The 14,814-nt window shown below is 35.3% G+C and overlaps 1 protein-coding gene across 4 annotated transcripts in view; it reads right to left on the bottom strand.

Moving 5' to 3' along the window:
• ASXL3 (ASXL transcriptional regulator 3) overlaps nt 1–14,814 on the bottom strand; it is a 172,913-nt gene that overhangs the window by 64,174 nt on the left and 93,925 nt on the right. For all 4 annotated transcript variants that reach the window (XM_055367993.2, XM_055367995.2, XM_063699143.1 and 1 more), the window contains one exon: nt 3,593–3,756. In XM_055367993.2, the coding sequence (XP_055223968.1) occupies nt 3,593–3,756 (164 nt within the window). The remainder of the gene's footprint in view (nt 1–3,592; nt 3,757–14,814) is intronic.

Raw genomic sequence — 14,814 nt, 5'->3', positions numbered from 1 at the left:
CAGGCCCACAAAGCTTCTCTTTCTTAAGTTACTCTAGAAAAAATCTCTAGTTGCCTTCTAGACCTTTAACAATCCCATTTCATAGCTGTCATTTATTCCTATTCATCCTGGGTAGAAAATATGTCTGGAATTCATTCCTTCCATTTCCAACTCCAATACCAAGGTCAAACATTTATCTCATATCTCAACTACTGCAACTGTCTCCTAACCAGCCTCTCTGTGTCTTATCTTTCTGCTGTCCAATCCATCATTCACAGAGATACCTGCTCCCAAAAAAGAAATTAAGGACTGCATTTTATTTATCCTTTGGATTCTCTTCCCTTCTTCTACGCCCAGGCACAAAAACATGTGTTTAAACTATTTCTTGCATGTCATTTCCCATCCGTCAAGTTTTTGATGGTACCTACTGGTTTCAGAAAAAGTTCAAAGAGTTTAGCCTACAATCAGGCCATCAAGGTTGTAGACCATATTCCCCCTCAGCAGAATAGCCCACCATTTTCACCTTTAGGTGGCTCCAGTCATACAGAGATACTAAGTCTTCTGGAACATATAAGCAATATGTCTTTGTAAATGGCATGCCTTTCCTTTGTAAAATTCACTTTTCTTTGGCTCTACTCAAGAAACACCTACCAGTCCTTTAATGTTCAACTTAAGCATCCTCTCTACTATAAAAATCTTCTCCAATACTACATTCAGATTAAACTTCTTCATCCTCTACATCTTCAAAAGACTTTCTTCATACTTCTATTATGACATTTATGTAATTCTAACTGGTTTTATACTAAACTTGGTAAAACACTTATCCATTTATTAAACTTGTTTGCTAGTAGTGAGCACAGAGTATTACACTTGCGTATGAAGTTGTTTTTCTCCCTTCTGTTATTCTTCCACAAGATTCATTCTTGTATCCTCCACAAGATCCATTCTTGCGTATAGTACGCAACACATGCTCAGTAAATATTTCTGAATAAAAAAAGTTTCTCAATGGACTAAGTGTTATTCAAGGATGAGCACTGTGCCTTATTCAATTATATTTCTCACAGTGACTACAAAATACTGAGTAACACAAACTGCTAGAGGTTGAAGAAAATATTAGGCTTAGATTCTGGCCATCAATATTCGACTAAAACTAAGACAATCTGTTATTTCTTCATTACAAAAATATTTATTGAGTACATTGTTGATATGTTTTGGGGGTTCTGTCCCCTCCAAACCTCATGTTGAAATGTGACCTCCAATACTGGGGGTGGGCCTAGTGGGAAGTGTTTGGCTCATGGGGGCAGATCTCTCGTGAATGTCTTGGTGCTGTTCTCATAGCAGTAAGTGAGTTCTCCCTCTGTGAGTTCAAGACAGATCTGGTTGTTTACAAGAGTCTGGCACTTCCTTCCTCTCTCTCTTGCTCCCTCCCCTGCCATGTGACATGACTTCACCTTCTACCAAGAGTATAAGCTTCCTGAGGCCCTCATCAGAAGCAAATGACAACAGTATGCTTTGTGTATAGCCTGAAAAACCATGAGCCAAATAAATCTCTTTTCTTCATAAATTACCCAGCCTCAGGCATTTCTTTATAGCAATGCAAATGGACTAATGCAGTTGTAGATGCCAAACCTTATTTCTGAAGCTGGAGACAGATTTGTAAACAAGATAAACTACACCTGTGTTGAAGTGGAAGAAATTGTTGTATAAGCTAATAAATCAGATCTTTCCCCTAAAAGTTTCTAACACCTAAATGCTAAGTCACACAAGCTTATAACTGAAGAATCATCAGTGGTTCCTCCCTATATCTGCTTCAAGTGTTATTTGACAAAATGTAAAATTGTGACTACTGGAGAACAAGGTCGTGAAGGAGAATGAGGATAAGGGTGATGACGGCTGCATTTTTCTTCTCCTCTTTAATTTCAATTCAATCCTCTAAAATCAAACCCTCATTATGCCTTTAGGGAAAAACTAAAATTCTTTTCTAACTATTCTTTCTACTTTCATGTTTCCCATGCCTATCATTCTCTTTCAGTACTGTCAGGATAATTTCCTTAAAAAGTAATGGTCTTATTACATCACAGCTCCATTCAAAATCCCTCAATGGCTTTGTATTACAGACACAGGGAGAACACCATTCAGACTCCTCAGCTTCATATTCAAGGAATCTTCCAAAGTCAACTTCCAATCTGTCCTTCCAAAATCATTTGCACCATTCTTCCTACAATCCAGACTTCCACCAAATTAGCTTTTGATTTTGTACCCCTGGACTCTCACTTGGCACTTTTCCATTCATTTTGTTCAAATTCTACCTCTATATCTCAAGGCCCAATTCAAGAATTTTAAATTTGACTCTGATATTTCCCTTCTGCATATAAAAGTACAATATACTTTGTACTTTTCCCCTCAAGCTTACCTGTTTCTAACTCATATTTTGGTTATTTACAAACACAGTTTATGTATCCAACTACAGTGCATTTAATCACTCATTCAATAAGCATTCACTGTCTTGCTATTACTCCAAAGCACCCAGAACATATCATATTCAGGGTAAATATTAAGTAAATGTTATTGAAAGAGAAAAAACTCCTATTGAAATGAAAATGTACCCAAAATCAAAATAATCTCTTTCTAAATATGAACAATAATCACCACCAAAGAGATACATATAAATTGTAGCAAACTGTTGCTTATCATATTTAAATATGTATGAAAGAAGATGGGTAAGTCAATAGAAAACAGAAGCAAATAAAAAGCTAAGAAAACTTATTCAAAGTAATATGGAAATATTGAATGAATTTTGTCCACTTCAATTCATGGATGTACCTATCATCTCAAGACACAAATTCATAAATATACATGCATGAAGTCCATCAATTGAAAATGATGCACAGTTTCAGAATTTACTGAAATAAGAATCATAAGGGAATGTTTCCTAGACAGCACTTAATAAATTTTGTGAAATTTAATAAAAGTTTATGTGATAAAATTTTTTTCCTTTTCTTTCCTAAGCAAACAGCTTTAAAAGATGATTGATGCCTGCCATTATGGGTCTATATTTGTATTTCCTCATTTTAGAAGCTTTTCAAAAATATAAAAATGCACTTAAAGCATTTCCAGTTATATTTTAAAAATGGTAAAAGGTGATTATTTATAGGCAATCATATTCATACTGATAGACTCTCAGAGAGCAATTGCAAACATAAATTTTAAATGCCTTTTGGAAGTAGTTGAGGATGAAAACATTTACATAATTTCTTAGAAACCCTGGCTTTTTACTGCTGCATTTCAGTATTCCCTCTGGGCAAAGGAGCAGCTACTCTAAAGATTTATTTGATAATGGAATGCTTGATTTCTTTGTTTTCCCTTTCCAATGTAAGTTTATAGTTTTCACTCTACCACAATGTACCGTATTTTAAAATTTGAATTGGCTCACTATTAAGAATAAAAATGGTTGTGTTTTAGAGGATTAAATAAGCTAATGACAGCAATAAATAGATATGCATAAATTACAGAAATTACTATATCCATATATAAGTCATCTTTGATAATAGACCTTCCACTTCATCATAATATAACTAGTGGCTGGTATCAAATGTCTAAAACTTCTACTTACCTGCCTATCCACTTCTGGGAGCAAAAGCAGGAGGTATTGTTGAAAATGCTGAGGTAAGGAAGCAAACGTATGTTTATTTATTAATGCCCTCAAGTTAGTGTTGACAAGAATAGATCCTGGGGTTTCTATGTCAATGTCCTCAGCTTTGGTCCATTTCAAGTGCCCTGTGATGAACAAGCAAGAGGCATGAATTTACTACAGGTAGAGGGAAATGTGTACGTACGTACACACAAACACAGCCACATATATCTAGTGAACATGTATATTCAATTATATGTTTACTTCTACCCCTTTTACAAATGGTATTTCACAAAAGAAATTCCCAAAGCTTCTTCCATTATGTGTCTGTCTGTCTTCAGTTATCTTTAGTTTTCATAATGTATACTTCACTCAATATCTTCTCTATTTTTAGCTCAAAGTAGCACCAGGTTCCAATAAAAAAATTTTAATTGTGAGCTTCCAATTAATCAGCATTTTCAAAAACTCTAAATGCCTGAATAGTAGCAACTACAATTTATGTAAGTTCTATAAGACCTAAGGCTAATGATAACAGAAACAACAGTACTGTTAATTTTAATAGAGATACTGATAGCAAAAATAGCTGTGTGTTCCTCATGTGTCAGGCAGTGCACTAAGCACTGGATTATTTCAGAAGGTTCCTATTCAGGGCATTTCTGAGGGTGATAATTTAAAAAGCATTGTTTTAAAAAAACATTAGGTTGGGCACAGTGGCTCATGCTTGTAATCCCATCACTTTCGGAGGCTGAGGCAGAAGGACTGCTTGACCTCAGGAGTTTAAGGCCCGTTTGGGCAACATGGTGAGACTACATCTGCACAAAAAAAAAAATTTTTTTTAATTAGGTAGGTGTGGTGGCATGCACCTGTGTTCCCAGCTACCCCAGAGTCTGAGGTGGGATGATCACTTAAGCCCGGGAGGTAGGGGTGCAGCGAGCCATGACTGCGCCACTGCACTCAGCCTCAGCAACAGAGTGAAACTCTGTCTCAAAAAATAAAAAATACAAATAAATTAGCCACTAGGTCTGAAATGCAAATATGCTCTGCAGGATGATTCCACAACTCAAGGCACACTGACCTCCAACAGAAGGCTGTATGTAGAGTTCACATCTCAAAATCATGAGACCCAAGAAAATAACATACCATAAGGGACAGTCAACTGATGCATCAAACACAGACAGAATTACCATTCTGTTACTTGAGCTACGATAATGACTTGAATGTGATTTTATATAAAGAGTATGTTTTAAATCAGAGGTCAGAAAATTATGGCTCATGATTTATATCTGGTCCAATGCCTGTTTTAGCAAATAAAATTTTACTAGAACACCATCATGTCCAATTGTTTATATGTTGTGTATGTCTGCTTTTGCACTACGATGTGGAGCTGAAGAGTTGTCACAGAAATCACCTGGCCTGTAAAGCCTATAGTATTTACTCACTGGCCCTTGACAGAAAGAGTTTGCCAATCCTTGTTTTAAATAACTAAAGACAAAAGAGTGACTTTTTTTAATTATGAAAATATAGGATACCATGATAAAAGAACAGTCAAATTTTAAGGAGAACCAGATAATACTTCTAGAAATACAAATTAAGAAATTTAAAATTTTTTCAGTGGACATAGCAGGGGAAAAATTATTGAGTAATTAAGATACCAACTTAAGGAAAATATATAGAGGGCAGTATAAAAATGATGAGTCAAAATGTGATAGGGAATAAATACAAAGAATGTAATAAGTCAAAATGCATATTTATAGAAGTTTCTGAATTTAAAAAAAAAACAGATTGCAGAGAGGCAATATTTGAATAGCTAATGACTGAAATATTTTTCAGAACTGAAATAATGATTAAAGTTCTTAAATAAAGCTACATACCAAATCTCAAGAAAAATACCCATTCCTCCACCTAGTGTGTTGAAATCTCCAAACATCAATAATAAAAGGAGTATCTTAAAACCATTTTTAATAAAAAATCGATTATCTCCAAGAAATTACAATGTGATGGATAGAAATATTATCAATAAATCAATAAAGACAGTGACATCTCTTCAAAAGGGCAAGAGAAACTCTGTCAATTTAGAATTTCATTTGTAACTATGTCTCTAAAAAATGACAATTATAGCAATTATAAGAATGTTTTTGGTATCCTAAATCGAAACTCTATCCCTTAGAGAATCTTGCTGAAATAACCACTAGTGTATGTTCTTAACAAATAAAGCAATTATATCAAAGAAGAAATGCAATGGCTGCAGAGGCAATGATAAGCAAAGTGACTAATAATAGACATGAGTAAATCCAAACAAACATTCATTGTAAAAAATAATACTAATGACCTACGGAGGAATCAAACAAAGTGGAAATAAAATAATTCACAATAACTGTATGCAACATGGTAAGATGTAATTGAAATGAGAGCACTATAAAACTCTGGTATGCTCTGGGAACAAGAGAGATATGAACTAGTTCTTTATTTCATTAAAGCTCTGTAAGTAGCTATTGGAAGAAAAGAAAAAGAATTATAATTTCCAAATAAATGGATAGATGGAAAAACTCAATCAAAAGGAAGGCACAAAAGGAGGAAAAAAATTAAAATAAAATTAAGCACAAAACAATCACAATAAAGGTAACTGGATTTTCACATTAGATTTTAAAAGTAACAACATCCATTTACTTGCTGCTTAGAAGAAATACACATAAAATAAAAATTATATGGAAAGAATAAAAATTTAGAAAATGAACAATAAACTAAAAACTACTAATCAGAAATTCAAAACAACAAAAAAGTCATACTGCAATATTAACATCAGACCACATAAACAAAGGTAAAAAAATATATATTATTAGGGATGAGAAAGATCATTCCTTAAGTGTATAAGGAATAATTTACTGGAAATATATAGTGACCTTGAACCTACATTCATTTAAATAGCACAGCCTCAAAATGTCAAATTCAGGTAATAAAAAAGAAATTGACATCACATAATGTTATCAGAAAGTCTTAACATACATTACCAAAACCTGATAGATTGGATCAAAATAATTGTCTTAAGGCTACAGAGTACTTTTACAACTCAATAATCAATCTTGAACCAATGACTTTAACACAGGGCATTGTACTGAACCATTAGAGAAAGCATGTTTTTCCCCCAGGATTCAAAAGCAGCAAGAAAACAAAACACAACACAACTGTCCAGTGAGTCTCAACAGACACTGAAGAATAATATACAGCCTCATCTTTCTGTCCCAAATTAAATACAGTACCATATTAGAAACGTATCAATTATCTAATACCCTACATATCCATTATATGTTTAGATGTTCAAAAGCACACTTGCATGTGCTTTACACGTTACAGAAAAAAAAAATTGTAACGGAAATTATAAAGTATTTGAATTTTTAATGATACCGAAATTTTTGAAATGCCACTCAATTGGTTTTAAAGGTAAACTGCATATATTAGAGGGTAGAAAAAAACTGAAAATTAAAGGCTTATGTGTAAAAATAATGAAATTAATAAATGAACTAAAGAATAAGAAAGAAGGAAAGATGAGAAGATAAAAGCAGACATTCGTTAAACAGAAAAGAATAATGAAAACCACCAACAATAAAAATGTATTTTTTATTAAGCTATTAAAAGACATCTCTGGCCTGAGATGGTATAAACAAATGTGAAGAGGAATGAAAGGTAAGGACACAATACTTGACAGAGTACATATCTAAAGGCAGATGTAATTGAAAGTAGATTTTAAAAAGCATACTATTATGACTCTTTGCAATGTCATTGAATACAAATATTTTAAGCTTTATACATTTCCAAATTTAACCTGAAAAGAGAATGATAAATGTGTAAAAACTTTTTAAAAAAATGAATCAGTACGCAATGCCCTCTTTCCCACATACACACAAAGCACAAATTATAAATGGCTCTAAAGATAAACTTTATGTGAGGTGGGAGACTTACTTTCTTGACCTAGTCTCTGGAACTCCCTATTTCATTATACACATATTTCAGAAAAAAAGAAAAAACTTCTTCAATTGACTTTATAAAAGTAATACAATCTTTATTACAAAAGAAAGAGCAACAAGACAATATGAGAGAGACTGTATTAGCCAATCTTACTTATAAATACATAAAATTTTACAAGTTGTTTCTATTAAAAAATCTAATATTTGCTGAGTTGAGATGTTGGGTATGTAGGTGTCTGTTCTACTAGCATCTGTATTTTTCCATATCTTTGAAATACTTCACAATAAAAAACTTAGACCAGAATTAGGAAGAAGCTTCTTTTCTCAGAAGTAGAGGCAAAGGCCAAACCTAGAGGCAAAAATGTTAAAAATATATATAGAGAAAAAAATTTGCTTAATTCTTATTAAATGGCATAAATATTCTCATGTAACAGAGTTGAGGTCATTTATTGAGAGTAACTCTGATTGGAGGAAATGTTAGAAAACTGAGAAAAATGTAAAACGTTTTATTTTCTACTTCCGAAACATGTTATGAGCAATGTGAGAAATAGGAACTTACACTGCTATTATTTAGCACGGTTCAAAATGTTTAAGAGTATCATAGAATAAAGACACTTCAGAGAGGCACACAGTCTTTTATGACAAAGTCAAAAGAAGATCTATTTCAAAGATGTCCACCTAAGCAAAAATGTGTTTTATGATTTTGGAACAAAGACAGAGAATATGAACTAAATTTGTTGCCACAGAGGATGTTTAATTCCATTTTAATTATCCTTACACGTGTACTCTTAATTGGCTTAAGAACAATCCAATTATATATGATTGTCTTATCTCATTAAAGTTGGTACCTCATATCTCCCTATAGTACCCAGAGAAGGAAAAAAGATGTAGTCATTTTAGCATTTAATTCCCAGACACTTAGCCTAGAGGGTCTGAGGTAGGGCAAAGGGGAAAAGAACCAACAACTGCTACGTTGCCACAGTCTATGCTACACAAGAAGACACCTGACTGATCTCATGATAAAAATCATGGGGAATGTGTTCCATTAGGGTCAGGGAAATTCTCTATTATCTTGGCCACAAGGAATTTGAAGACCACAATTTGTGAAAGTTGCAGGCTCCAGAACACTTATTGATCACTGGGTAGTCTGCTGGCTTCAGGACTCACATTTCCCAGAAGGGAACCCACACAAGGATTATGCATGAAGTGTGCACACACAGAGATGCAGACACACTCACATAGAGAAGCAAACACAAAAGGCAGACCAGGCAGACAAGAAGCACTGCTCAAACAAACACAGAGTTCAAAACCAAAGAGTTCTTCATGATCTCAAGGAATTAGAGAGGAATGATTCTGAAAAACAGCTCTGCTAGGTGTAGTGGCTCATTCCTGTAATCTCAGCTACTCAAAAGTCTGAGGTGGGAGGATTGTTTGAGGCCAGGAGATCCAGACTAGCCTAGAAAACAGCAAGATCCTGTATCCTAAATAAATAAATAATAAATACATAAATAATAAAATTAACATTGGCATAATGGCGCATGCCTGTAGTCCCAGTTACTTGGGAAGATGAGGCAGAAGGGTTTCCTGAGCTCACGAGTTTGAGGCTGCAGTGAGCTATGATGGTATCACTGCACTTCAGCTTACACATTAGAGCGAGACTACGTCTCTAAAATGAAATTAAATTAAATGGCGCTCAGAGAAGAAAAATTGGCTTTCAAAGAATAAAGTCTAATGGGAAAAATATCTATCAGAAGGCAAAATCTAATCAGTACACAACATGACTCCACGTAGTCTTCACAAATGAAGAAATTGTGTAAAAAGTCTACATGGAGCACTGAGTCCATTAAAATATAGTACCAGGGTTAATGAACTATAGGAATTATGGTTAAACAAACAGAACATGAATGTTATCAACTTCGATATTCAAAAAGTATTGTAACAAAAACATGCAGGTAGGAAGGTCTGTAGTGTAATTATTTCCCTATCTTTTTATAATACGTTGTCCAAAGTTGAAATGAGTAGTTAAAAAGGTAATCACTCTTATTTCAGTTTCTCATATTTGTAATAACTCTGGAGAAAACTTTTAGATATAAATATATCTTGTGGCAATATTTAACAATTTTGTTTTTTAGTTTTACTTTTTTATTATTTAATCTAAAATTAATTAAATTTTGTACTTTTAATTAAAATGGTATAATACAGGTTTTCTAATATCTCTGGCTATAGATACCCAGTAAGAAATGTCAAATAATGTTTATAATGCACTGGAGATAATTATTTTGTATGAAAAGATGTGGGGTTATTATTCAAACTTTATTTTTATATTTATGCTTTGATTTATTTAAAGAGTATGTACCATTTTATAAAACCAACAAAGCTATAATTCTTCACTCCAAAAACATTAAACCAAATAAAATACATTGGAATGAATCCCAGAAGTTAAGCCCACCAAGGACATTTATTAAAACCCCCTTGGAGACATCCATTAGAAGCTTAGATTTGTTTAGCAAGCACTTTTTAAACTCTTACTATGTGACTGGGTAGGAAGAAGTATAATTAAAACTAGTTTAGGTCAATGACCTTGAATTCAAGGAACTTACGTTTTAGTTAGAGAAAATTGTAAGATATCAAGATGTAGAAAACAAATGGTAAGAGTATATTACTAAAGAATTTTTAAAGCATTCACAAATCTATGTTCTAAGTGCCATGAAGACAGCGAGATGATAATGTATTAGGGTTGTCTCAGAAAACTTCATGGGGGAGGGTTTTAAGTGGTTTATCCTTTGCTAAGACAAGGAGAGAGGGTATTATTAAAACAACTGATTAGGCAAGAAAAACATATGCTTCAAACCGCATTTGCAGCAGGCACCTACCCTTCATCCCAGCAGATAAAGTTTCTACTGCCTGGTTATTTGGTAGTCTAACATTTACTGTTAAAATAATTTTCAAGGTCTATAATAAAGGAGTCCTTGTAGACATTGTTAGCATTTGTTTTATGCATATCAGAACAGTGTTTTCTATTGTACTTGATTAAGAAATAGGAAAGGGACCACCAAAGTTTTGTTTTGTTTCATTATAACCTCATCAGAGAAATACATACCATTTTAGAAGCACTATATTTTTCAACTGCACTCACCCCGTGACCAAGTCTATTCAATCAGTGGGCTACTCAGAGAAATATCATCATAGTTTTCATACACAACCCTGGCCATGGGCAAACAAACAGAACAAAACAAAAAACCTACATCAACAGTCGTAGCTTCCTAAGCTGGGTGGTATATTTCTTAGGAGAACTTCGAGGTTACCATCAGAATTAGAATGACTGAAGAATTTTTTTTTTTTTTTGAGACGGAGTCTCGCTCGTCACCCAGGCTGGAGTGCAGTGGTGCCATCTCAGCTCACTGCAAGCTCCACCTCCCGGGTTCACGCCATTCTCCTTCCTCACCCTCCCGAGTAGCTGGGACTACAGGTGCCCGCCACCATACCCGGCTAATTTTTTGTAGTTTTAGTAGAGACGGGGTTTCACTGTGTTAGCCAGGATGGTCTCGATCGCCTGACCTCGTGATCCGCCTGCCTCGGCCTCTCAAAGTGCTGGATTACAGGCGTGAGCCACCGCACCCAGCCAACTGAGGAATTTTTTTCTTTTATTTTCAACTTAAGAATTAAAATTGAGATTGAGGAATTTTGAAGCTTCTTCTTATTATAGTTGTTTTATTGTGTGCTTTAACCCTCTCTAGGGAAGCTGAGCATGAAAGGGTCTGAGGGGGTCCATGGTGCCTCCTATACTGAAGAGTGTTGAGAGAACATACTGGGGTCCATTGTCTCTTAGGCTACACTCCTTAGATGCTAAGGCCCAAGTGAAACTCAGGCCTTGCACAGGGTGAATATCTTGCAATCTGATAAAGCAACTAATTGCTAGAAATCAAGAGGAAGCACTTAGGGGACAATCAGAAGAACTTTCTATCCTTTTAGGAAAATATCACAATGAGAAAAAAATTGTAGACTAACACCCTGAACTCTGGTTTTCACTGGACTTTGTTTCAGAATTATTAACTTAAATTAGAACTGACTTACAGTATTTGTTTTAATTCAGCATGGTTTCAACAGGTTAGGACTTATACATACCTACCACTACCTAGAGAAGGCAAGGACAGTAAAAAACCTCATTTCCAAGACCATATGGATTAGATGTCTAACTCAGGTGGAAAAAATAGAATAGGGAATACAGGCTGTCTCTACCTGGCTGGCTAAAGGATATGAGGTGGGATCACTCCTTTGCATTGATTCTGCTACATGCTGGTATGCAAAGAATGACCTTCTCCACAAACACAGGATCATTTTTATTCAAGAAGATAGGAGGAGCTTCACTATGGACATTCATCCAAACTTCTAGGCCATTCAGTTAATTAGAATCAGTCATTCATTCCAAATTCATTGAGAACCTACTAAACAGAAGGGCTATGATGGTTGTAGTAAGGACTACAGATGTAGACAGAAAGGCCACTGTTCCAAGGAGTTAACAACTTAATGGCAAAGAGCAGAATGTATGTAAATAACCCTTACAGAGTATTAAATATCAGTCTGATTCTAACAGGGCATTAAAAACATCATTGTCTAAAAAAGACATGGGTGGCTGGGTGCGGTGGCTCACGCCTGTAATCTCAGCACTTTGGGAAGCCGAGGCAGGTGGATCATGAGGTCAGGAGATCGAGACCATCCTGGCTAACATGGTGAAACCCCGTCTCTACTAAAAATACAAAAAATTAGCCGGGTGTGGTGGTGGGCGCCTGTAGTCCCAGCTGCTCAGGGGGTTGAGGCAGGAGAACGGGGTGAACCCGAGAGGCAGAGCTTGCAGTGGGCCGAGATCGCACCACTGCACTCCAGTCTGGAGCGACAGAGCGAGACTCAGTCTCAAAAAAAAAAAAAAAAAAAAAAGACATGGGTTACTTTCTGGAGATGGTTACATTTAAGGCCCGTCCTTTCATTCCATGTTTTTTCATTTTCTACTGCTGGGCATATATTGGAAACTTTGAAAGTACTACTGACTTCATTTGCACAAAATAAGCCATTCCATTCAGCTGCTTGATAGGTTAGTCAGCCAGTCACAGTTCCTACCCAGTAAACACTTGCAGTTTATTTTTGACAGAATTGTACTTCAACTGGCTTATTTTAAATCTCACCTTCTTCCTCCTTGTGTTTGATACAGGATAGGGTGAGAAATCTTACAATTGCTAGCTCTCCTTCCATGTGTAGTTAGACCTGCACTTTAACACCTATGGTAGTCTCACCATGTCATTTCTTGTATTTCCCTCAGTGGCACCTACAGGTCTAAAATATAGGTTAGATGATTTGACATTCGGATTCTATCCAAAATGAATGGCTTACACTTTGGAGTTAGATATGCCTTGGTTTGTATCACTTAGCTGTGTCATTTTCATGTAACCTCCTTAACCGTTCAGGATCTCAGCTCCTTCAGCTGTGAAACAGACGTCATTCTACTGTACAAAATTGAAGTAAAATTAAAAGACATAACTTATGTCAAAATACCTAGACCATTCCATTATATATGGCCAGTGAATGTGACTTCACGTCTCCATTCCTCCGTTAAAGTAGTTTCATTATCTCCATTACTTTGTAGTCTAGAACAAAGCAGGTTTGAAAGATCAGGGGGCGCTCTTTCATTATCTTTTAATTTGCTAACAAGTCAGTGGAAATACTTCAGCAACACGATATTTAACACATAAGGTATTTAGTGGCATGCAGGATTTCCTAAAAGCAGGCTTGTGTATCAGTCTTTATATCTTTCAGTTGACTTTCAGTATTAAAACAAATTCTGATTCTCTAATTCATTGAGCATGGACTTCAAGGTACAAAAATCAGAATACAAGAGATCCCGGGCCAGGCATGGCGGCCCACTGCAATCCCAGCACTTTGGGAGGCAAAGGCAGGCGGATCACCTGAGGTCAGGAGTTTGAGACCAGCCTGGCCAACATGGTAAAACCCTGTCTCTACTAAAAATACAAAAATTAGCTGGGCATGGTGGCAGTGCCTCAGCTACTCAGGAGGCTGAGGCAGGAGAATCACTTGAACCTGGGGGCAGAGGTTGCAGTGAGCTGAGATGGCAACACCGTACTCCAGCCTGGGCAACAAGAGTGAAACCCTGTCTCAAAAAAAAAAAAAAAAAAAAAAAGACTGAAGATCCCAGACCCTGAGAGGATACTGATAAGGGTATACCTTAGTAACTTTCGCTCCTGAAGTTACTAAGGAAATAAATGGGGATGCCCCATGTGCCTTAAATTTTCGTACACTCATTACATGGCACTAACTTTACAGAGGTTGGTAGCTGACTGTTTTTAACTAAAGGTCGCAGATGTTTAAATCCCTTAGTGTATGATAATGTGGTACTGTTTTGGATTTTTGGTATATTCTTTATCTATCATTCTCCCACTATAGTTTTCTATTTCAGAAGCTACTTATATTAAAATACTTACAACACCCAGAGTATTAGGAAAGAATATGTCCATGTATAGGTAAGTATGGTTATACACAAACATACATTTTGGGATAGAGAATAAATAAAATTATTTGGCCTTAAAATAATGCAAAACAAGTATGCTATATTTAAAGACTTTAAATAAAAAAGAGATTCTTCTTTCCTAAAGGTCTCTTATTTAAATATAAATAAATCCTATTTAAAGTCTTTTTATTAGAAGTATGTCCCAAGATTTAGCAAAATGTCTGTCATATAGTAGCAACTGACAAAACTTTACTAAAAAAAAAAATCAGATAAAATCTTGAATTTTATAAACAAATACACTCTGCAAATAAGAATTATCTCAAGTTGCCAAGAAAGTAAGTGGCAGAACAGGTAATAAAGTTCACGTCAATAAATTTGCAGTTTCTGCCAAACATTTTACAAAATATTATAACGATCCAGGTTACTATCATGATCCTATTCACAGGTAAAACAACTCAGAGAAATGAAGCCACCAGGATCTAGGTGCAGCAACAAGCCAGTGGCAGTTGAGAATTCTAATGTTCAAACCAGGATATGTTTATTTTTGTCTTTCTAATTCTCATGCTCTTTTCTCCCTGAATGCTGTTGGGGGTTCCTGATGAAAAGTTATCAGGAAAGAAGTATGTCGAAGAAAACCTGGTGCTGATTTGAAAGACCCGTGGCCTGTGTCTCCCACATTTCTCAGCAATTTTACATTATTTTTTCAGACAGGCACTACTAAATAT

The sequence above is a fragment of the Gorilla gorilla genome, chromosome 17 (assembly GCF_029281585.2).
Source record: "Gorilla gorilla gorilla isolate KB3781 chromosome 17, NHGRI_mGorGor1-v2.1_pri, whole genome shotgun sequence".
In the NCBI taxonomy this organism is placed as follows: domain Eukaryota; kingdom Metazoa; phylum Chordata; class Mammalia; order Primates; family Hominidae; genus Gorilla; species Gorilla gorilla.
The sequence above is the reverse complement of the archived record's forward strand: the minus strand, read 5'-3'. Positions and strand labels throughout refer to the sequence as shown.